Raw genomic sequence first — 24,934 nt, 5'->3', positions numbered from 1 at the left:
CTTTTCGAACTTCAAAAAAGTGCAAATATTTATTATTTTAGTTAATAAGGTTAATGTCATGACATGCACTTTAAATAAAATTATGTGCAAAATTTGTGATATTTTAGTGAAATGAGATCATAATTTGTGTAGATTCATTTTTTTTTAGACATTATGAGCTCATTTAAAACAATAGAGGAGGTAAGTGTAGACAAACAAATGTTGGTTCTAATTAAATTATGCTTCAAAATATTATTTAATCCAGAAGAGATACTCGACCTAAAAACTGTTTATTCGACCAAACCCATATTCAGATTCAACTCCACAAAGACTACTTTTCTTTCTAAAGAAGACTAGCATAATATTTACAAGAAATCTACTTAAACCAATGTGTTTTCAACTAGACATCAACATTGTAAGTTTTTCCCAATGCATTGAAGAAGAGCAATAACACATAAATCCACATTCCACAACACACCCGGGTGAAAAACCATTCCAAATGTTGTTTCCAAAACCATAATCACATGATGTAGCTAGACTAAGAGTTATCGAGTTTCTGAATCAGGGCCATAGTTTAATTAAACATAACCATAACAGATGATGCAAATATATCTTTTTTAGACACAACAGTCAACAGAGTGTAATCAATTTCAGATTCAACTCCACAAAAACATAATATTTACGAGTAATCTACTTAAATCAATGTGTTTTCAACTAGACATCGACATTGTAAGTTTTTCCCAATGCATCGAAGAAGAGCAAGAACACATATATCCACATTCCACAACACACCCAGGTGAGAAACCATTCCAAATGTTGTTTCCAAAACCATAATCACATATCTAGCTTCTGAATCAGGGCCATAGTTGAATTAAACATAACCATAAACAGATGATGCAAATATATCTTTTAGACACAACAGAGAAAGTAATCAATTTCACAGATTGAATAAGGCATCAAATGTATGTGGGTCATACTCATTATCTCATACTGAAATACTGATCAGCCTCGGGCTTTGAGCTCAGCAAGGCGTCTGGACAAGTCATCTTCATCAACCTTCTCCTCAGATTTAGCAGCCACCGCATGAGCAGCTGGCTGTGGAAGCCCAACTGACACTTCAAGGCCATAATCATCGGCGACTTGTTGCATAAGACTGTTGACATCTCCTTCAGGTGTGGAAAGTGAAGTGCTACCAGCCATAGAACTCTCCATGAACTCGGCTTGGACCTCCATGTTAACGAACTGACGCTCGAATCTGTCCATTGTCTCTGACATCTTCTGTAAATTGCCGGTGGTTAGAGACGATTCAAGAGATTTCACGATCGATCCCATGGATTTACTGATGGTGGTCATCTTCGCTTGAGTATCGAGCCTGGAGACGACCGCGTCAAGGCGAGAAGCTAAGCGGAGATAATTCATCTGCTCGCTGCGTTTACGGATGGAATTCTCGGCGTAGATCCGGGCACCGTCCATGTTTCCTTTCTCAATCGCCTTCTTTACTTTGAGCTTTTCACTTTTCTCTTCTTTTTCGCACTTCTTAGCCTGACGCTGGAGACTCTTCGATGTGAACTTTAACTCCATGATCTGATTCATCAATTTATCTGTGTTCCCCATCTCACTGATGATCGAATTCGATCGATCTCAAATCCAAGATTTCTTAGCTTTTGCTTTGGGAAATTTCTTCAACTCAGGATTTGTGAGGGTTCTTCCGTTACAAGTCTTTGACCTACCCACCCCACTAAGAACATCAATTTTATAATAAGGTTGTTTTGTTTTTTTTATTATTTAAAAGAGAAATGCGATGAAATTACCTTAATTAATAATTGTCTTAATTGCTTAATTGCGCAAATGATCCGTGCCTAATAAAAATTATGCAAATAACAATTTCATACTTTTCAGACAATATATTCCCGTGTCGACGCCGACATACTCGACGAATTAGGGTTACGTCGTGTAACGCGACGGCACACTTGACAAGTTAGGATTCTGCGCATTAAGTAACGATGATATTTTTGTCTGAAAAATAGGAAATAATCTTTTGTGCAATTTTTATTAATCGTCAGGTCATTTCCAGTGTTTAAGTCAATTATTAGGATCATTTCATCAAATTTCTCATTTTTTTTTTACTATTCGAATAATGTGATAATATTAAATTTAAATAATTTAATATCTTGTTACATTTGGGTGATTTGAATAAACTAATTAAAAAAATGAATTATTGAAAATTAATCTGAAAACATAAGTTAATTATATGTACTTCTAATAATTATATTAATTAAAATAAATATTTTTTCAAATATATACTCAAAATATTGTTTTTTTTTTTTTAATATCCAAAATAATATACTTATCAATCAAATAATATTATACTCAAAACTGAATAAGGCATAATTATTCTTAAATAATTATGTTCAACATAGTTGATTGAAAAAGGGTATTATTTGTGTTAAAAATATTTAATAAAAAAATTAAAAAATTTTGTGACATTTTGTGATATGATAAAATATTATTAGATGATTAATTAATTGAAATTAAACTTTAATAAACTAAATTTAAATTATTCAAATCTAATATTGGGAAATGTATTGGGATAGAGGGGTAGACAATTATTTATATACAAATTTCATTTAACTAAACTAATTTGTTCTATTTAAAATAAAATATGAATATACATATACCACCATTCTAAATATAAATTTAAATTCTATTGGTGATAATATGTTTCTAATATTAATGATCTGTATATTTTATGATATAGCAAAATACACAACCAAATACTATTTGAAAAAAAATTACAAATACGATTTCGATTTAATTATTTTAATTGTTTCATTTTCAAAAATAAAAACTATTACTAAATTAGACAATTATACATACAAAATTGTTTTGAACCATCAGTTTTGCTTACCCATAATCTTATACTAGGATGTATGGGTGCTTCGTTTCTGTAGCGCACTGCGCACCGGGTGCTTCGGGGTGCGGTTGGGAGTGCGTACGGGGTGCGCCACGTGGCGTATCCCAGAATTGAAGGTGAGGGTACGGGAATGACATATTCAGTAAATATGAGTTCCAAAATATTAAAAAAATCCCAAATTAAAAAACCCCCAAATATTAAATATGACTATGAACCCCCAGCCCCCAAATTAAAAAACCTAATTTCTAATTTCTACGGTGCTTCTCTCTCGGCTGCCTGTCTTCCACTACCATTCTTCCACTATCAGGTTAGTTCTTCTTCTTCTGTGTGAGAGAGAGATTATAGCAGATGGAATCAATGGCTTCCTCTAACTCAGCTTCAAAGACGACAGCCACTCCAAGCCAATAAAGTTCAGTAGATAAGGACCCGCTGTGGAAACATGTGACAAAATTAGTGAAAATGAAAGAGAGGTGGAAATACGAAAATTAAATGCAACTTCTGTAATCTGGAATTTACGGGTTCTTATTCAAGGGTTAAAGCACACATGTTGCAGATCAAAGGAGAAGGAGTTTCAGTGTGTCCCAGAGTCACTGCTGATATTTTGTTGCAACTTCGAAGGGAGATGGCTTAGGAAGCACGGATATGGGTGCATGAGTGCGGGTGCGCAGTGCGGGGATACGCCGATTCGGCAAAATTTAAAAAACTAGAATTCGGGTGCGGGGATACGTCATATAAAATATAATTATATAAATTATAAGTACACAAAGTTACAATTTGACTTCCATATTGCCAACAGTCTTAATCATCTTGTAAAAACATTGCTTCAAACTCCGGCTCATCTAATGAAAGGCTAGATATTTCAAGTTCTTCGGCACCATCAAACAGATCAAATCGGTCACCTCCTACATCCTAGAGTCACAGCTGATATTTTGTTGCAACTTCGAAAGGAGATGGCAGATGCAGAAGAAAGAAAAAGGCAGGTTGTGATTCCACTCCCACCATTGAGTTATTATGCTTCATCAGATTCTGCCTGGGGAGGAGCTGAAATGCTGCCAAAACAAGGTTTCAAAAGAAGAACAGTTGACAAGAACAGTCATATAAATAAAGCTTTTAATCAGGAGGTGAGAGCACAAGTGGATGGCGAAATTGCAAAAGCATTTTATTCAGGATGGCGAAATTACAAGAGCATTTTATATATGATATGTGGGACGATATGATAGAGAAGGTAAAAATATCATATATAGGCATGAAGAGAAAGAGCTCACGGAGGGTTCTGAATTTTATGATGTAGTCTATGCAATACTAAAAGATAGATGGACTAAAAGCTCTTCACCGCTTCAGTGCTTGGCTCATTCACTAAATCCGAGGTGAACTTTTATTTTATAATATATTACCATACTTCTTAAGATCATTTTTGTCATCTTTGAGCTTTAATTTAATTTATTTACTTGTTTTTGTTTAGGTATTATAGTGACACAATGGCTTAGTGCCGCTCCGAATCGTATTCCTCCTCATCTTGATATTAAGCTATCAGAAGAAAGAAATAAGTGTCTCAAACGATACTTTCCATCAAGTGAAGCAAGAACAACGTTAAATATTGAATTTGCTCGCTTTTCGGGGCATATGGATTTTTTTGATTGTCCCGATTCCGTGGAAAAAGAGGCATTATGGAACCACGAATGTGGTGGATTGTTCGTGGAGCTTCAGCACCAAATCTCCAAAAAATAGCTTTGAAACTATTATGTCAACCTTGTTCTTCTTCTTGTTGTGAGCGAAATTGGAGCACATATTCCTTTATTCACTCAATTCGAAGGATTAAGATACTACAAAAAACGAGCGGAAGATTTAGTTTTTGTGCACAACAATCTTAGGCTTTTTTCAAGAACGAATGAATATTACAAACAAGGGCAATCAAGGTTGTGGGATGTAGGAGGTGACCGATTTGATCCGCTTGATGGTGCCGAAGAACTTGAAATATCTAGCCTTTCACTAGATGAGCCGGAGTTTGAAGCAATGTTTTTACAAGATGATTAAGACTGTTGGCAATATGGAAGTAAGATTGTAACTTTTTGTATTTATAATTTATATAATTATATTTTATATGACTGTTCCCGCACGCGAATTCTTGTTTTTTAAATTTTGCCGAATCAGCGTATCCCCTCACTGCGCACACGTGCTTCCTAGATCTCATATTTGTGTTTAAGACTTGAATATAATTGTTTTTATCAAAATTATACTTATAACAACATATGAATATAAATTTTGAATAAAATATGTTGAATTGAAAATATTACTTGCAAATGCACAAGCTTCTTTATTTTCAGTCTTAATTTATTTTGTTTTTATCTCTAAATGATTAGTTAGTCAATTCAAGGACTTATTTTATTGAATAACAATTTGTTAAGACTTAAATAAGATAAACAAATATTTAAAAAATGGTATGTGTATTAAAAATAACAATGAACAATAAAATATTTAAAATTATGATCCATAAGCCAAATAAAGAAAAGAATAAATAATATAATCTTTATACCAAATGAGTTATTAAAAAAATATGATCTAAATTGTAATAAAGAAGCTTAAAAATATCAATCCAAAAACTAACATGGATCACATTATTCACAAAAGAAAAAAAATCTTGTAACAAACAAAAAAGAAATCAATTCAAATTTCATATGAGATCATGACAAAATTGAAACATTTCAACATACTCAACTAGTAGTAGCACAAGCTCTTCCAGTTTAAAGGAACATAAGGCAAGAATGACAAATATTCTGTACTTTAAGAGAATATTGGCTTAAAGACTATAACATTGGTCCAAATCACAAGTAAACATGATTCATTAAAGCTCAAATTACTTCCATGATTCTTGCAAACAAAGATTTCTAGAGGAGAATAAAGTTTAACCAAAAATATCCAGCCAGATATTCGATAGTTCAATCAAATCGAAAGAAAAGAACATAACACAAACAAGAACGAACTAAAGCCTTGATAACTTAGTTACCCGCCTGCCTGTTCTTCTTCTTCACACCAGACTTGGAAACCTTGAGGCTCCTGTGTACAGCACTCAACCTTGCAAGGGCTGCACTCTTTAGATCTGCCCTGTAGTAGTTCTCAGCCACCTGTGTAACGATTACCCAAATCAATAAACAAAACGATGTTTGACCTTAAAAATTCCATCTGACCAAACATAAAACATTCACAGTGAATGGAGAAACAAAAGAGGCAATTGACATATCAGTTATACATATTTGCTAATGATTAGGGAGAAAACACAGTGGATATCACATGAAAACTAATTGTCAATGTTATTCAAGATTAAAGTATGATATATACTACATCTTCAACACAATTCAGATTATAATAGAAATTTAAAAGAAAACCCATGTTGGTATTTTTGATACCTGATTCTCAACAGCCTTAGCCATACGAGGGAACTCTTTCTTCAAGATAGACTTGTGAAGTAAACTAGCAGGCTTTCCTTGTTTTCTTGTCTTTGTCGTTGCAAAGACTACAGTTTGATCTTTGCCTTCTTGAATTGTGACAGTTTTCTTATTTGCCAACCCTATCAATTTCCATTATTGAATCAAATATGCACACTTTAGTACATGTGACAATCAACTAACTATCTTGTTTCAGTGCTTTATTTCAAAATTAGAGAACCATGTATATTCAGATCACTAAAAACATCTATTTCATAAAATTACCAGAGTGCTTGTAAGAGTTAAGGTTGTAAAGATTGTTGCTTTCTGTGCTGAACTGAACCCTAGCAGATCCATTACCGAATTCCTTCACCAGAAACGAGTTGTTGTTCTTCACGATCTCCCAGATTAAAGGTCCAGGGACTGTTGCCATTTCTACAAATCGTGGATTCATAATAAAATTAGCTAAAAGATCAGATCGAATGATGAAGAAATACAAAAGTATTAGAAATTACCAGATAAATGAATCCTGAATGAAGACTGATTTCTCTGGTTCTGCGGCGGCAAGGCTTTTGGAACGAGGTAGATAGAGAAAGAGAGAGGCGCGAAGTTGATAACTATTTATACCGTATATGCTTTAGTAAACCCTAGAGCCTGGATGAAAAAAAAAACTCATTTTACTAATTTGTACATTTATTTTATTAAATTGACCACTTTTGTCCTTGGATTTCTATACAATATATCCTCATAAATTATAATAATTTTGAGATATTTACTGATTTTTATCTCATATTTATATTTTTTCCAATAATTAAAATGTTAAAGAACTATTATTTTAATATTATAAAGTTTATTTAAATATTTTATGATATTTTAGTAATTCAAATAATTTATTTTTTCATCAAAAAGTTTTTATTTTATTTTTAAAAATCAATAAAAAAAAAAAACCCCACGAAATAACCAATATCAAACCAGCCCTAAGAGTATGTTTCTCAAATTTAAGACAAACTAATGTAAAATAAATAAGTTCAATTGGACACTTAGATATTACATCTATATAGTATATAACCATTTTAACTCATTAAGAGTAATACTATTACATAAATGAATATAGGTATTTACCTAAAGTTGTATGTCATGATGTCACGAACTAGTGTGTCGAGACCAACTTTTGTGCTGACAAAGAGGGCGTACGGCAAGTTCGATCATCAAGTGGTTATTTAGTCGCTTGGGATCTTATTCCAGAAGAGCCCGTAAAGAAGAAGAGCAAAGATCATAAACGACATAATTTCGCGATGATGGAGTTTGCATTAATGATGATACACTTAGAACTTCGAATGTGGAGTTTGAGACATTATTGGTGCGGATTGAAATAAATTCAAATTTTAGAGTTGGGTGGGCTTGAAATTTTTTTGGAATGGGTTTAAAAGAATAACGAGAAAAAATTAAATAAAATGAGTGGATAAATGTAAGTTATACCATTTATTAATAATTAAATAAACAAACAATAAATTATGTTAAAATTTTGTAAAAAAATAGGTAGTGAAGGCACATTTGTACCATTAATTTTTTTCTTTTTCGGGGGTGAGTTTCAACAAACCCGAATCCCTACATAGATCCGTCCTTACGTGCGGATGTCTATGGCTAAAAAAATTTGATATTGTTAGGGATCTAGTAATGTTTTATAATCCAAACTTCTGAGGAGCACATTGAAGAATAAGAAAATATACACCGAAAGGGAAGCTTACAAATAACATTCGTCCCTTTTATATACGACATCTTGACTTGTTTTCATCATTTCATGTATTTTGTTTGGAATATGCAAGTCACAAGTGTTTGGAAAGGAATGCTACATGGTTGATCATGTTAGTAGTCATATGCGTGTCTCAAAGATTAAACCGTGCATGTGTAAGTATGAACTAATTCAGACTGTGAAACTGCGAATGGACGTTCCCTAGCGAATTCCTCGAAAATTGGAAATATGTCATGCATGATACGTAGTCGTGTAAACCATTGCCAAGCTGAATCTTCTCGGTCTTAAGTAACTAATGTGTCTAATTTCTGCCGCCCTCGGTCCTAAACCATGACACCGCACACCCCTTTTCAGACAATGGTCGAAAATCATATCGCCACAAATTCCAGTACACGGGGAAATTTACCAGGTCCATACATAGTAAGGATTGACATCCTAAGAGCTCTTTCTTGATTCTATGGGTGGTGGTGCATGGTCGTTCTTAGTTGGTGGAGCGATTTATCTGGTTAATTCCGTTAACGAACGAGACCTCAACCTGTCTCAAGTCATTTCACAAAGTCGGACTAGAGTCAAGCTCAATAGGGTCTTTTTTTCCCGTTGATTCTGTCATGCCCGTTCCCTTGGCTGTGGTTTCGCTGGATAGTAGACAGAGACAGTAGAAATCTCGTTAATCCATTAATGCGCGTCACTAATTAGATGACGAGGCATTTAGCTACCTTAAGAGAGTCATAATTACTCTCGTTGTTTACCCGCGCTTGATTGAAGCAAAACTGATGATGCGGGATGAATCGGAAGTTTAGTTACAGTGCCCAACTATGCGCTAATCTAGATCCCACAAAGGGTGTTGGTCGATTAAGACAGAGTTCTAAAACTTGTTTGTAAATTCTTATATAAGTTGTAGTGTGGTATTTATAATTGCTTGGGACATTGTTGTGTAATAACATTGTAAGTTCATAATGAAGAATGACTTTCTTAGTTATAATAAGCACATATACTCAAATTTGAAGAAAGTGTTTGTCTAGACCATAATATAAGGGATATAAGTTTATAGTTTAGTAATTTTAGAATCATGCTTATGAAAAAAAAAAATTAGCGACATTAATATGCTTGAAAATGAGTCACAAAGAAGATGCAGCAAAATGTCTTGATTCCCAATGTTCCCATCTGCCGGATTGATTGGAATTTTGAGGCCGCATCTATTTTTTATTATTATTTTTTTTAATCTTGGATGTGATATTATTTTTTTTTTTTTTTTATCTTGAATTTGTTTTTTATTTTTATTTTTGAATAATTTATGATAATTTTTTTATATGATAAATTATGTTATTACTCGAACTAATTTATTTGTATAATTTTGAATGAGTTTATATACTTAGACGCTTTGAAAAAAAATGAGAATAAAATTTCATCTTTTGATTGTGCTCAATAACTAAAATCATTGGTGAACTCTATATAAAGCACCACTTATATCCAGTATTAGTTTATATGAAAATAATTAGCCGAAAATTCGTATTTATTCTTTAACAAATATGAGCTATTAACTTTAAACCTTATCAACTATTACCCAAAAGTCTATGCAGCTGCTTAGAACAAAGACAAATGTAAAACTTGTAAGTTTTATTTATTTATTATTATTATTATTATTATTATTATTATTATTATTATTATTAGAATGCAGAATGCAGAATGCTAGAGTTACATAAATATAGTCAACTAATTTAATTAGACATGTCAAACATACTCTAACGGTACTCTAACGGGTTCGAACTCAAAACCTTGAGAAGACTTGATAAAACGTGTTACTTTAGAATGTATTGAATCTATAAGTTACTTGATCTGGAATTAGTCTAACACTTGGATTTTCAAGTCACTTTAATATTGAATTAGCCTTAGCAGAATTTTCTTGATATAGAATTACACTATTCATATGTCTTTTTATTGTGTTCGGATCTGCTGTTCCATAATATATCATACTAAGTATCGTTCAAAATTCTTCAGAAATCGTAGAAAGAGAAACTAACTTTTTATCAAGAGAATGATTTATGAAAAATTTTGAACAAGGAACAACTAGTGTGATGTATATTGTGGGACAGCAGATCCAACCCCTTTTTATTTAACTTCACAATATTAGATTTTATTTAACTTCACAATATTAGATTGACACGTCTATATCTTTTTAGTAATAACTAAACGCCATGGAAGTTATCAATTGTGTAAGGTTGCACTAACCTTACTAATAGGGCGGTTTTCTGGGAACAATTATTTTTTTTTTTTTCCATGTATCTATGTGTGGGAGTTTTTAACGATTAATTAGAAAGATAGTGTTAGTGAGAGGAATGTTAATATATTTTTTTTATTAACTTGAGAAAAATTATTAATAAAAAACTAGATAGAACCTTTACAACTGAGAAATAGAGAAACATGTTTCTATAAGCAACAATAATCCAAAATTTAACTCTAAACGGCTCAGATCATTCCCCATGATTATTAATTTGTTTCATCAAGAAAATTTTTCAAGCAAACCATTTCGTTTTGAACATTACTTGATCGATAATGAATGTTTCCATGATTTGATTAAAATCAATGGAATAAACTAAAAATGCAAGACATACCTTTATGTTTCAAACTACCACGGGTTGTCAACACCCATTTTATTTGGAACAAAACTCTCTATGGAAATATTTTTATTCAAATATCTAACCTTTCCACTACATCAAAATGCAGGTTTATGTATTGAAATCAAACAAATTAAAGAGAAACTTTAACTGCTCAAGAAGAACGAGAAGTATTAAGGAGCGAGATCGGGAATTAAAAAATGTTTTGCGATGATTCTAATACGAGATATTTTAATACAACCACAATCCATAAAAGGTAGAATAATAAGATGTTAAGACTTAAAGATCAATTTGGCATTTGAGTCTTAAATACTATGAGAATCAATATCAATCAGAAGGCTCAGTTAATTTGGACCCATCACACACCTTGTTCAACCAAGAGTTAACTAATAAATTAATTCACAATTGCTCAAACTCGTAATCTTAGAAGAAATTTGATTTACGATATTAAGTCTAAAGGGATAATAAGGCCCCAAACTTGATGGCTTATTGCGTATTTTTCTGAAATGGTTGGGATATCATTAAAGTCGATTTCTTTCAACTTTGTACTGATTTCTTTTTATCAGGTATTTTGCCCCCCCCCCCCCCCCCCCCTTATCTTAATAAAACAAACTTTGTCCTCATTCTAAAGATACCAAATCTTGAACAGATTAGTCAATTTCTCCCCATCGGTCTTTGTAATTTTGCATACAAAGATATAAATTGTTTCGTGTATATTTTCAGACCTATCAATAAGAAGAATATGGAAGGCAAAGTAACAAAATTTATAATAAAATAATTAGAAGGCAACCACCTTTTTAACCCTATCATCTTTGTGCGAGTCTCATAATAGATCTAATCAATCAAAACCTAATAAGAGATAAATAAGGAAAAGAGTAAACCTATTCATTTGACAAATTTTAAAAATCGTCGAATCTATATATTATATTTGACAAAATATAAAAATCATCGAAACTATATTTTCGACAAATAATAAAACCATCGAAACTTTACATATTTCGACACATTGTAGAAATCATTGAAGTTATATCTCATATTTCGATAAATTATAAAAATCGTCGAAACTATATCTCATATTTGACAAAATATAAAAAACATCGAAACTATACTTTCGACAAATAATGAAACCATCGAAACTTTACATATTTCGACACATTATAAAAATCATCGAAACTGTATCATCATATTTCAACAAATTTTAAAAATTGTCGAAATTATATCTCATATTTCGACAAATTATAAAAATCATCAAAATTGTATCTCATATTTTGATAAATTATAGAAATCGTTGAAATTATATCTCAAATTTCGATGAATTATAAAAATTGTCGAAACTATATCTCATATTACGATAAATTTTAAAAATCGTTGAAACTGTGTCTCATATTTTGACAAAATAAAAAATTGTTAAAATTATATTTATGACAAATAATGAAACCATTGAAACTTTACATATTTTGACAAATCCTAAAATTCGTCGAAAGTGTATCTCATATTTCGACAAATTGTAAATATCGTCAAAGTTGTATCTCATATTTTGACAAAATATAAAAATCATCGAAATTATATATCATATTTTGACGAAACAAAAATCGTGATAACATTTACTAGTGATTCATAGAATAATTTGTTGAAATATTTCCATGTAATTTCCACCTAATTGATTTCAATAAATTTATAGATAAAAAATTATTATCAAAATATTTTGTAACAATATTTTCCATCATAAATATTTTTTTGTGATGAATTATAATAATTGTCATGAAATAAGTTGTAATTTTGTCACTAATTTCTTACATTTGTTTTTATCGCGTTTAATAACGTCGTAAAACTAGTATTATTTTTTTAGTGTTTAGACTATATTTGGTATGGAGTATAAGAAGTATAACAATATTGGTATAGTATAAACTATACCAATAATATTTTTTTATATTTTTATATGTTGTTTGTTAGGATTTTACTATTAGTATAAATTTATATTTTTATATAATTTATACATAATATTTAGTATAAAATTATAACTACTACTTTAATTATAACACTTTTTTTTAATATCACTAATTTTTAATTTATCATTATACCCTTTATTAATATTAAATATAACTTATTATTGTATAATATATTAAATATATTTTATTTAGTTTTAATATTATTATTATACATAATTATTTTTAATATATATTTTTTAAAGAGTTTAATATTTTAATTAAATATATATATATATATATATTTTTATAACGATAATTTTATTAATTATTTTTTTATATATTTACTTATTATAAATAGTATTTTTATTTTATTTATTTTAAGTGAATTTTATTATAATTATTAATAATATTCAAATTAAATAAATATAATTTACCGTTTATATTAATTATTAAATAATAAACAGTTCAATAATTTATAATAATAAATAATATTATTTATAATATAAGTAAATATAAAAAATAATAATGATAACAATTTGAAATTCATATTTATACAACTTATATATTACATTCGAGGCTATGTTTGGTTGACAGTATAAGTAGGTACAACACTATTGGTATAGTATAAACTATACCAATAGTGTTTTAATCCGGTGTTTTTTAACATTTTTATTATTGGTATAAATTTATATCCTTATATAATTTATACCTCTTGGTATAAAATAATAACTGGTCCCCCATAGGTACAACACTATTCTTATTTCATTTAATTTTTAATTTCTCATTATACTCTTTATTAATACTATATTATTATATAATATATTTTATTTAATTTTAATAATAATATTATTATTATATATAATTATTTTTAATATTGCTATTTTTTAAATAATTCAATTTTTTAATTAAAAAATATTTATTTATTTTTATAACTATAATTTTATTAATTATTATTTTCTATATTTACTTATATTATAAATAATATTTTTATTTTATTACAATTATTAATAATATTTAAATTAAATAAACATAATAATTTATCGTTTATATTATAATTAATTTTTTATATGTTAATTAAATTTATATTAATTATTAAATAATAGTACAATAATTTATAATAATAAAAAATATTATTTATAATATAAATAAATACAAAATAATAATAATAATTAACATTTTAAATTAATATTTATATAACTTACACTACATTCTTATACTATATACCAAACACAAAATTATAAACCATATACAACTTATATCATTTCTTATAATTCATACCAAACATCAATAACCTATACAATTTATACTACCCTATATTATTTATACATCGTTACAATTTATACCTCTATACAACTTATACCTTATATAATTTGTACCACCAACCAAACCTTACCTTATAGTATATATCAAACACAAAATTATAAACCACATACAACTTATACCATTTTTTATAATTCATACAAAATATCAATAATTTATACAACTTATATTATCCTATACAATTTATATATAGTTATAAGTTATATTTCTATACAACTTATACTTTATATAATTTGTATCATGTACCAAACCCTACCTAATTAAATTATGAAACTTAATTCTTTCCTCTACCATTAAATATAGAGAAATGATTGAGGGAATTTGAGAGAGGGAATGACACCATAACAAATAACAAAATTTCTCTTTATTCGCTCTCTCTCTACCATTTATTATTTTTCCAACTAATGATATGACACACCATTCCCCAGTTCCTATCTCCCAAATTATTTCTCCCTGTCTCTCCTCTTAAATATATATTTATATATCGATTTCTTTCTTATTTTTTTTTAAAATAACTTCATTAGCATTAAAATATTATATCTATGACATATATATCATAATTTGTATATAATATAATATAATTTTAACGGTATAAAAGCCATACTAATGATTTAATTCTCTCTCTACATTCATATCTATATACATAACTCATGCATATAACAAATTCCTTAACTATATATTGTTTAGAATTCAATAACTCCAAATCTCCATATCAAATACATATATATGATCCATATATAATTAAATTGAGTTGTTCTTAATTATATAATATGACATATAAACGGTTCATCTTCCTCATTCATCAATAAATCTGTTTAGATATTATGATGACTTTCTTCTTTATCTTAATTGAATCTGATTTTAGCATTTCATACGAATATATGCTTTACAAGTTTTGTGATTTCTAATTCAGTGATTCACCTTATCATTATCAGTCTCTATTCACATTCTTAATTTTTTTATAAACCTAAATCACAATTCAAATTTTAGGCCCTCAAAATTAAAATAAATATAATAGTGATATATTATATCAAAAACTTATTAAATATACAAATTAAATATATAATTAACTAGATTTTGGTGATTTTGAAATCTCCTTTAATAATATTTGTGATATATTGTGTATGATATTTCTATAATGAAAAAAAATGATAAATATTTTAAAACAGAAGAGATTATAAAATAAACATTAAGATTAAAAACAAATGAAAAATAAATTTAAAAGTATTGAAATTTAACCTTAAAGATGATTTTCACAATTAGGTTAGGGTTGAATTTATGATAAAATAAAAATAAAATTAGAGATGAAAAAAGTTTAGTGATATAAAAGATAATTATAATTAGTGATATAAAAGGGTTACGGAGAGATAAATTATTTTAATATATTATTATATTAGATATAATATATATAGAGAGAAAATTAATATATTATATATAATATAGAGAAAAATAAGTAATATATATTATTATATAATATGGAGTGAGAAAAGAGGAAAAAGTTAGTGTATTATAAAAAAATAAATATAACATTATATATAGAGAGAAAAAGTTAATATATTATAAAGAAATAAATATAATATTATATATAGACGGAAAAAGTTAGCGTATTATAATGAAGTAATAAAATATTATACTATAAAATATAAATTGTATATTATATATTAAGAATTTTTAATCTAAATCTTTATTTATTAAGTCTTTAATCATTAATACTCTTTGCAGAAACATACAAGAATCTTTAATAAAGAATGATCTATTAGATTTCCCAATCTTTAATAAAGAATGATCTATTAGATTTCCCAGTTCTAGATCTAGACCTAAATCAGAATGTTTGATATGTGTGGGGTTTAAGTCTTCTAACCTTCTATCGATAATCCTTTAGTGTTCTTAAGAGATGAACAACATTGTATTTTTCAATATGAGTTTAACATAATAGGTAGACTATCTATATGTTGTGAATTTATCCATAATATACTCATTACCACTGGCGGAGCCACGTAGCGAGCTGGGGTGGGCTGCCCACCCCAGGGTAATTAATTAAAAAAAAATTATATATATATATATATTATTTATATTTAATTATTATTCATGTAGTGGGGCATATGAAATTGAAAATGTCACCCTGACCTATAAATATGATTATGATTGAAATTGTCAACTTAGAAATAGGTTGTGTATATTAATTTTTTAATTTTATACACGTCACTTAAATTATTTAATAATTGAGTATAATTTTATTTCTTCAACTTTTTATTATTTAATAATTTTTGTCTCTTTAATTTTTTTATTATAAAATTATTATAAATATTCACTTAATTTGAAATTAGATGATTATTGAAATTGAAACGAAATAAATTCTTAATTATTAAGAGTTTAAAATTATTCAACTGACAAACTATTCTACTAATATTTAAAATATAATATAAAAAAATAAAAGAGATATAACTTTATATTGTAATATAAAAGATAAATTATAATATTATGTGTTAGATTAATTTGAGAAAAAAAATAGAAAAAAAGAGATTTATAAGGAAAAAATAAGATTCAAACAATTTAAAAGGAGAAAATTTTAATTTATATATATTTAATTTAATATAAACACATAAATAATTTAATAAATTTTGACCGCAAAATAAAGTAATTAATTAGATTAAAAAATAATTAATAATTTTCATATTTAACTTCTTATTTATTAAATATAATATATATATTTATTATATTATACAGTTATTACTCTTAAAAATATATAAATTAATTAATTAATTCAAATATATAATTACAAATTAATAAATAAAAATATAAAAATATAAAAATAATAAAAGAAGAGATATATTATTAATAAAAAGAATAAAGATAAATAAATATTTAAATTAGACTTAGTCATCAATAATAATTTCTCATCATTTCATTACTAGGTTAAAATAATTTTTTCACTTAAATTTTCATATTTTCTTTATTTTAGCCTTTACTTATTAAAAACCTAATTAATTTAATTTGTTTACTTCTTTTATTTAATTTCTCTTCAACTAAATTTTCATATTTTCTTTATTTTAGCCTTTACTTATTAAAAACTAATTAATTTGTTTACTTCATTTATTTAATTTCTCTTCAACTATCATAGTTCGTCTCTCTCTTAAATCTCCTCTGTATATGTATAACTTTCGATTAATTTTTCTATAATATAAGATGGTATAAATTGTATATATTCTCATCATGATTATATGTTTTTGTTAATAGATTACAATGGAAAATGAAGGAAGTAAAAAAAGAAAAATCCTATTTTCATTTTTCAAAACATAAAGGAAGTTCATCCACTATTAACAACGAGGTAAATCTTCAATCTGATACATCTAATACTGAAGAAGAGCAACCTATTTTAAATTTTCCATCTAATACTGAAGAAGAGCAACCTATTTTAAATTTTCCAAGAGTTGAAATTGATCTTAATACTCTTAAACGATCCCGCCATTCGAATTCCTATATGGCAACATCCTGTTAATCTACAAGATGAAATTAGGTGAGCTTATATTAGAATGAGTCCGTATCAACCTAAGTTGGATGAGTATCCAAGAACTAATTATGGATCACAAACCCAATATCGCAAATTTCAATACTCGTGGTTTGAAAAGTTTCCTTGGTTAGAGTACTCTCCATCAAAGGATTTAATATTTTGTTTTCCTTGTTTTCTTTTCCAAAAGAAATCACCTCTTAATCCTTCATTCACTATTGATGGATTTAATAATTGGAAAAGGGTTAACTATGGAGTTAAATGTTTATTTTTAATTCATATGGGAGGTCCTACTTCATCACATAGTAATGTAGTCAAATGTGTTGAAGATTTGATGAAAGTGAGTGGACATATTGACAAAATGTTGAATTTTCAAAGTTTAGACGAAATTCAGAAAAATCGGCTGCGACTTAAAACGACAATTGAGAGTATTCGATGGCTTAGTTTACAAGCTTGTGCATTTAGAGGTCATGATGAATCTTCATCTTCTAAAAATCATGGTAATTTTATAGAGATGATAAAACTTATGGGTCGATTGAATGTTGATATTGGTGATGTAGTGTTAGAAAAAGCTCCAAAAAAATGCAACATATACTTCACCAATTATTCAGAAAGAAATTTTGCATATTTTTGTAAATAAAATAAGAAAAAAAATCCGTGAAGAAATTTGTGATGCGAAGTTCTGTATTTTAGTTGATGAAACTAAAGATATTTCAAATAAAGAGAAGATGTCAATTATTCTGAGATTTGTTGATTGTTTGAGTATTTTACGAGAGCGTTTCTTTGATATTGTTAATGTTCCTAATACTGCTGGTTTAATGATGCAGCGTGCGTGGCTAGGATGAACCTGTATCAAGATTCGTTGATTCTTACGAATACCGAAAGTCGATAGATATTGAGGAAACCTCGTTTTCTGATTAATAATCTTCCCCTAACAAAGTGTTTTAAGATCCTTTTAAATACTCAAACCCTAGCTTGCAAAAGAAATAAACAACTTTTAATAAATTGCAAAAAAAACACCCGAAACTAATAAAAATGCGATTTTGAGCCCCTAAACGTTTCCGCCCGAAAAACACTAGGCAATCGTCGAAATCTGACACTTGCGAGATATTTTCGGATGCTGCAACTTTCGCATAAACGCCTCTTCGACTCGCACCGCATCATTCCCCCCAGGGTAGAAAAGATTCGTCCTCGAATCTGGAACCGCATCATCCTCATCAGAAGAAGACTCACCCACAAAAGGAACAAGATGCTTCACATTGAACACATCAGAGGTACGCACATGGCTGGGAAGGCGTAAACGATAAGCATTGGGGTTGATCTTCTCCACAATCTCAACAGGACCAATCTTCTTAGCAGCAAGCTTGCTATATTCATGAGCTGGAAAACGATCCTTAGTCAGAATAGCCCACACAAAGTCACCAACTTCAAAATCAACAGCACGCCTTCTCGAATCAGCCTTCTCCTTGTACTTGGCAGTAGCAGCAACCAAGCGGTCATGAGTGGTCTGATGAACCTGAGCCAACTGACCAACAAAATCCGCAGCAGTGGAATGAGGACGCACCTTGCTGGGCAGCGCTAACAAATCAAGAGGAGCACGCTGAGACAGCCCGTAAATCACATGGAAAGGACTGAAACCAGTGGAGCGATTAACAGCATGATTGTGAGCAAACTCGGCCTGAGGCAGCTTCAGATCCCAAGCCTTAGGATGATCCCCAATTAAACTGCGCAGAAGGTTCCCCAAAGACCTATTAACAACTTCAGTTTGGCCATCAGTTTGCGGGTGATAGGCACTGCTAAAATTCAGCTGAGTATTAACCAAACGCCAAAGACTCCTCCAAAAGTGACTCACAAAGCGAGTGTCCCGATCAGAAACTATGGAGGCAGGAAGTCCATGAAGGCGATACACATCCCTGAAATAAAGCTGTGCAACAGCCACAGCATCAGATAACGCACCACCCAACTGATCCAACAAGTCATCCAACCGGGGAATAGGAAACCGATAACGCACTGTAATCTTGTTGATAGCACGACTATCAATGCACATACGCCAAGACCCATCCTTTTTTGGGGTAAGAAGGGCCGGGACAGCACAGGGACTAAGGCTCTCTCGAATGTGTCCCTTAGCCAGCAAGTCCTCCACCTGTCTACGCAACTCTTCATGTTCTTTGGGACTCATGCGGTAATGAGGACGGTTGGGTAGGGCAGCACCTGGAACCAAGTCAATGTGATGCTGGATATCACGCAAAGGAGGCAAGGCACAAGGCAGATTCTCAGGAAAAAACATCTGCAAACTCCTGTAACAGCGGCTGCACTGGAATAGGCACCTCAGAACTAGCACCACAGGTAATCAGCGAACAAAATAGAGCAAACACCATGCCCGATTCGACCATGGCGGTCTGAAAAGGACCCCGAGACAACAAGGTGGTAGGGGGGACGCATGATGAGTGGGGGCAGCACCCTTCTTGGGCTGATTTGGCATCAACACAATCTTGGTACCATGAAATAAGAACGTGTAGGTATTAGCACGCCCATCATGTATAACAGAATGATCAAACTGCCAAGGGCGACCAAGTAAAAGGTGACAAGCATCCATAGGAACCACATCACAATATACAGCATCACGATAATGGGAACCAATGGAAAAATTAACAAGTACGCGCTTGGAAACTGTAACATCCGTACCTTGACTCAGCCAGGACAGACGATAAGGCTTGGGGTGAGGTTCAGTGGACAGATCCAGCTTCGAAACTGCAACCTCAGAAATCACATTCTCACAACTCCCAGCATCAATGATGAAGGTGCAAACTTTGCCACCGATGGTACAAGTGGAATGGAACAGATTATTACGTAACCACTCGTTGTCAGGAGCACGAGGGGTTAAACATGATCGACGAATCACCAAAAGGGGGCCAACATCACCAGAAACATACTCCTCCGCTGCCTCATCATCATAAACATCATACACTGGCGCTGAATCTGAAGGAAGAGCAGAGTCAGGATCATCCACCTCAGTAAAAAGACCACGATTGGTGGACTTTGGGTTGCGACACTCTGCTTGGCGATGGCCAATTTCACCACAATTGAAACAACGCAAGCCACCGGGACGTCCCTGCGGGGGGGCTGGGGTGGGATGGGCCGGCTGGGAAGAAGAACCAATGCCACTAGTGGGGACAACCTGTTTTCCAAAGCTACCCGAACCGCGCCTGGCTAGCTGTTTCTCAGCCTGTGAAGCACGCTGATGTGCCTCAGAAACAGTCAAGGGATCAAACATATTCAAAATATCCTGCAACTAGAGGCGAAGGCCACCAATATAGCGAGAAACCAACTGGAGAGGGGACTCAGATAGGTCAACACGAGCCACAAAGGTGTAAAACTCAGTGGAATAGTCATCCACAGAACGAGAACCCTGACGAAGATTCTGGAACCGCTGGTACAAGTTACGTTCGTAATTATATGGTAGAAACGCAGCCCTAATATGCTTCCTGAATTTGTCCCAATTCGTGAGCTTTGCCTTACCATGACGAACACGTGTCTGTTTCAACTGCTGCCACCATGCTTGTGCACGACCATGTAAGCGGATCGTAACAAGGGGTACACGACGATCTGCAGGAACTTCCTTGAAATCCAGAATCTCTTCAACCTGAGAAAGCCAATCAATAAACTCTTCCGGTGATAGACTACCATCGAACTTAGGGATGTCCACCCTGAAAGCCTGCTCCCAGCGATGATTGGAGCGTTCAGGGGATCGATTCCGAAGACCACCGAGAGGGTTTTCATCTGTCATCGTAACATCATCTTTAGGGTGGTGCATGTGCATAGATGCATCCATCCGTTGCGTCAACCATTCAACCTGCCGCCTCAAATCGTCGTTATCACGGCGAAACTCAGCGTTTTCACGTCGCAACTCAGCAAGGTCACCATCATCAGCACCAAGGGTAGGGTTGCGCGGCTGTCTTCGGGGCGGCATACCTCAGGGTCGACTGGAAACTGATACCAACTGATGGAGCGTGCGTGGCTAGGATGAACCTGTATCAAGATTCGTTGATTCTTACGAATACCGAAAGTCGATAGATATTGAGGAAACCTCGTTTTCTGATTAATAATCTTCCCCTAACAAAGTGTTTTAAGATCCTTTTAAATACTCAAACCCTAGCTTGCAAAAGAAATAAACAACTTTTAATAAATTGCAAAAAAAACACCCGAAACTAATAAAAATGCGATTTTGAGCCCCTAAACGTTTCCGCCCGAAAAACACTAGGCAATCGTCGAAATCTGACACTTGCGAGATATTTTCGGATGCTGCAACTTTCGCATAAACGCCTCTTCGACTCGCACCGCATCATTTAACATTAAAGAAGAGCATATCAGATGTTCTTTCTCGACATAATTTGAATGTCACTAATATGAGAGGGCAAGGGTACGACGATGCTAGTAACATGTCTGGTGCTTGGAATGGACTTCAAGCTTTATTTCTTCGAGAGTGTCCATATGCATATTATATACATTGCTTTGCTCATAGGTTGCAATTAGCATTAGTTGGAGCTTCTACAACAGAGATTTCTGTTTGGCTATTCTTTTCAAAATTATCCACCATTATTAATCTTATTGGTTGTTCTTCCAAATGGCATTCTGAGTTACATTCTGTTCAAACTATTGAAATTGATCGCATGGTTACTTCGGGTGAACGTGATACTGGTAAAGGAAAGAATCAAATTGGTAATTTACATCGTAGTGGATCTACTCGATGGAGCTCTCATTTTGAATCTATTTGCAGTTTAATTGATATGTTTGGTGCAACTATTTCTGTGCTTGAAAGTATTGTGGAAGAAGGATCGTCTAGTTCTTTACGTGGAGAAGCATGTGGTTGTCTGATAGCTTTGAGATCTTTTGAATTTATTTTCACACTTTATATGATGTACAAAATTATGGGAATTACAAAACTATTTTGTCAAGCTTTGCAACAAAAATCTATTGATATTATAAGTGCCATGGATCTGGTCTCAACTACTAAAAGACTACTTTTCAATTTAAGAGAGGAAGAATTTGATCAACTCTTGGAGTCCGTGCAAATGGTTTGCACACAACATGACATTGAAATTCCAGATCTAAATGCTTCATACAAAAGTGCAACAAGACGTTCATGCCAACAAAAAGATTCGTTGACAATTCGGCAACACTATCATTTCAATGTCTTCAATTCAGTTATAGATTTTAACAAGAAAAGTTGAATTCCAGATTTAGTGATGAAATAATAGAGCTACTTATACTTAGTTCTGCTTTAGACTCTAAAGATAATTTTAAAGCATTTAAAGCTGGAGATATTTACAAATTGGCTGAAAAGTATTATCCAGGAGATTTCAGTGAACAAGAAATGCATTATTTGAGACCTCAACTCCAACATTAATAAATTGAAGTTTCTCGTAATGAGAATTTTCAAAATATGTCTTCCATCATTGAATTGTGTCGCAGATTAGTTGAAACAAACAAGTCATCAAATTATAATTTGATTGATAGATTGATTCGACTTGTTTTGACTTTACCAGTTTCTACTGTCACTACAGAAAGGTCATTTTCAGCAATGAAACATTTGAAAAATATTCAACGGAATAAGATGGAAGAAGAGTTTTTAGCAGATATTATGATAATTTATATTGAACGAGAGCTTGTTGAAGATATTGATTCAGATTCTATAATAGATGAATTTTATTCTATAAAGAATAGAAGGTTACAACTAAAATAATATGTAAACGTTCGTTAAATTTTATAGATTTTTTTTTGTCTTAGTTTTAGATTTTTTTGTCTTATTTTTTAGATTTTCAATAATACTATATACAATTATATATATAAATTTGTTATTTTAATCAGGTATTCACATCAATTTTTAGATTTTGTATATTTATTTTATTTTAGTAGTTCGATGATTATGTTTAATATTCTCACTTATTACCCGTAATAGTGAAATGTATAATCTTGATAACCCAAGGAAGAAAAATTCCTGGATACACCTTGCTCATTACTATTCGGCTCATCAACGAAATAGTAAATGAAATAGTAAATGATATTTCTGTTTCTACACAAATATGTCCTTATATTTATTATAGACGTTTAAACAAGTTCATAACATTTATACTTTAATAAATTATTTTAATTGGGCTTTAATTTTATTTTGATAAAAATTTATTTATAAAATTATTAAATAATATAGGTACTCAAGAATGGTATTCAAAGTTAACCAATTGTTTGACAGATTGTTGGAATTATTTACAACATGGACATTATCTTTTTATTTTATTTATTTATTTTTGAAAATTGCAATGATATAACTTGCTTATGAGTAAGGCAGGATGCTACTTTTGATTGGCCTAATTTGTGACATTTATTTGGACCTTGTGATGATCAATATAAGTCTGTGATTTATGTTATGTTTCTTTTAGTATTCCCACTTGTCATTCGCTATTACTAAACATTATGTCACCGGTTTTTTTACTCATTTTTCTCTTGTGTGCATATTTTTCTTTCTAATTGATTAAATTATTCCTTTGTTTTTAGCCATTTTTGTAAAATTAGTTTGTTTTTGTATAATGTTCGATTTAAATAGTATTTATAAAGGATAAAACAATTTATTAATTAATTTAAATTACTTCAAACTTATTTGATTTAAGTTTCTTAAAAACTATTAATTATTTTTAATAATTTCAAATTAAACTAATTAGACAAGCATAATAAGCTAATTAAATTTGTTGCGAGAAACCAATTTTATGAAGATATTTTAATTTTTTTTAACGAATGATGCTATTATGACCCACAATAAGTCATGACATTCATTTCAACTTAAGACGTTCTAAATGGAATATTAAATTATTTTAATGAAATTATTACATTGTTTAAGACAAAAAAGGAAAATATATGACTATTTTTTTTTTGGCACACTTAAAACTATAATATTTGGAATATATAACTTGTAAGACAATTATTTTTCACATTTCAGGTTTAATTTTTGTTGAATTGAAATGTTTTTTTTTACGAAATTACGAGTAGTGAACAAAATAATATAAATGTTATTCACAAAGCACCAGTGGTCTAGTGGTAGAATAGTACCCTGCCACGGTACAGACCCGGGTTCAATTCCCGGCTGGTGCACTAATATTTTCATATTTTTTTTATTCACATAAAACAATGGAGAATGTATTTATTTATAGGTTATATTTTTTTATGTGCATCATATAAGCAACTGTTGGAATCCCAAGGGGGTTCATCCAATTACAACCTTATGCAACAAATATATATTCTATAAGGAATAATTTAAACAGTTTTAATGGTTTCAGGCATTCAGCTACAAAAACAAAACATAGACTACTGTTGTAACAAGTTTTAATTAGCATGGCATCAGTTCAAATATAAGAACAAAAGCAAAAAACGACGCCGTTGCCGGGGATCGAACCCGGGTCACCCGCGTGACAGGCGGGAATACTTACCACTATACTACAACGAC

General features: G+C 30.7%; 3 protein-coding genes and 2 non-coding genes across 5 annotated transcripts; 2 read left to right on the top strand and 3 right to left on the bottom strand.

Annotated features, from left to right (window-relative positions):
* Positions 1-727: 727 nt before the first annotated feature.
* LOC124920837 (ESCRT-related protein CHMP1B) lies at positions 728-1,706 on the bottom strand. Its single transcript, XM_047461401.1, has one exon. The coding sequence runs from the start codon at positions 1,591-1,593 to the stop codon at positions 982-984; it is 612 nt and encodes a 203-aa protein (XP_047317357.1). The 5' UTR covers positions 1,594-1,706; the 3' UTR covers positions 728-981.
* A 4,007-nt stretch (positions 1,707-5,713) lies between these two features.
* LOC124920836 (60S ribosomal protein L28-1-like) lies at positions 5,714-6,961 on the bottom strand. The gene is made up of 4 exons (XM_047461400.1): positions 6,831-6,961; positions 6,601-6,750; positions 6,298-6,458; positions 5,714-6,015 (listed from the first exon to the last, which is right to left on the bottom strand). Exons 2-4 carry the CDS (start codon positions 6,746-6,748, stop codon positions 5,890-5,892), a joined length of 435 nt encoding a protein of 144 aa, XP_047317356.1. The 5' UTR covers positions 6,749-6,750; positions 6,831-6,961; the 3' UTR covers positions 5,714-5,889.
* A 14,884-nt stretch (positions 6,962-21,845) lies between these two features.
* Positions 21,846-22,670, top strand: LOC124928116 (zinc finger MYM-type protein 1-like). Its single transcript, XM_047468648.1, has one exon. It carries the CDS (start codon positions 21,846-21,848, stop codon positions 22,668-22,670), a length of 825 nt encoding a protein of 274 aa, XP_047324604.1.
* Positions 22,671-24,511: 1,841 nt separating this feature from the next.
* TRNAG-GCC lies at positions 24,512-24,582 on the top strand. Its single transcript has one exon. It is a non-coding gene; the product is annotated as a tRNA-Gly (tRNA).
* Positions 24,583-24,862: 280 nt separating this feature from the next.
* TRNAD-GUC lies at positions 24,863-24,934 on the bottom strand. The gene has a single exon. It is a non-coding gene; the product is annotated as a tRNA-Asp (tRNA).

This window comes from Impatiens glandulifera, chromosome 1 (genome assembly GCF_907164915.1).
Source record: "Impatiens glandulifera chromosome 1, dImpGla2.1, whole genome shotgun sequence".
Taxonomy (NCBI): Eukaryota; Viridiplantae; Streptophyta; class Magnoliopsida; order Ericales; family Balsaminaceae; genus Impatiens; species Impatiens glandulifera.
Note: the sequence above shows the minus strand (reverse complement) of the source record. Positions and strands in the feature narration are given on the sequence as shown.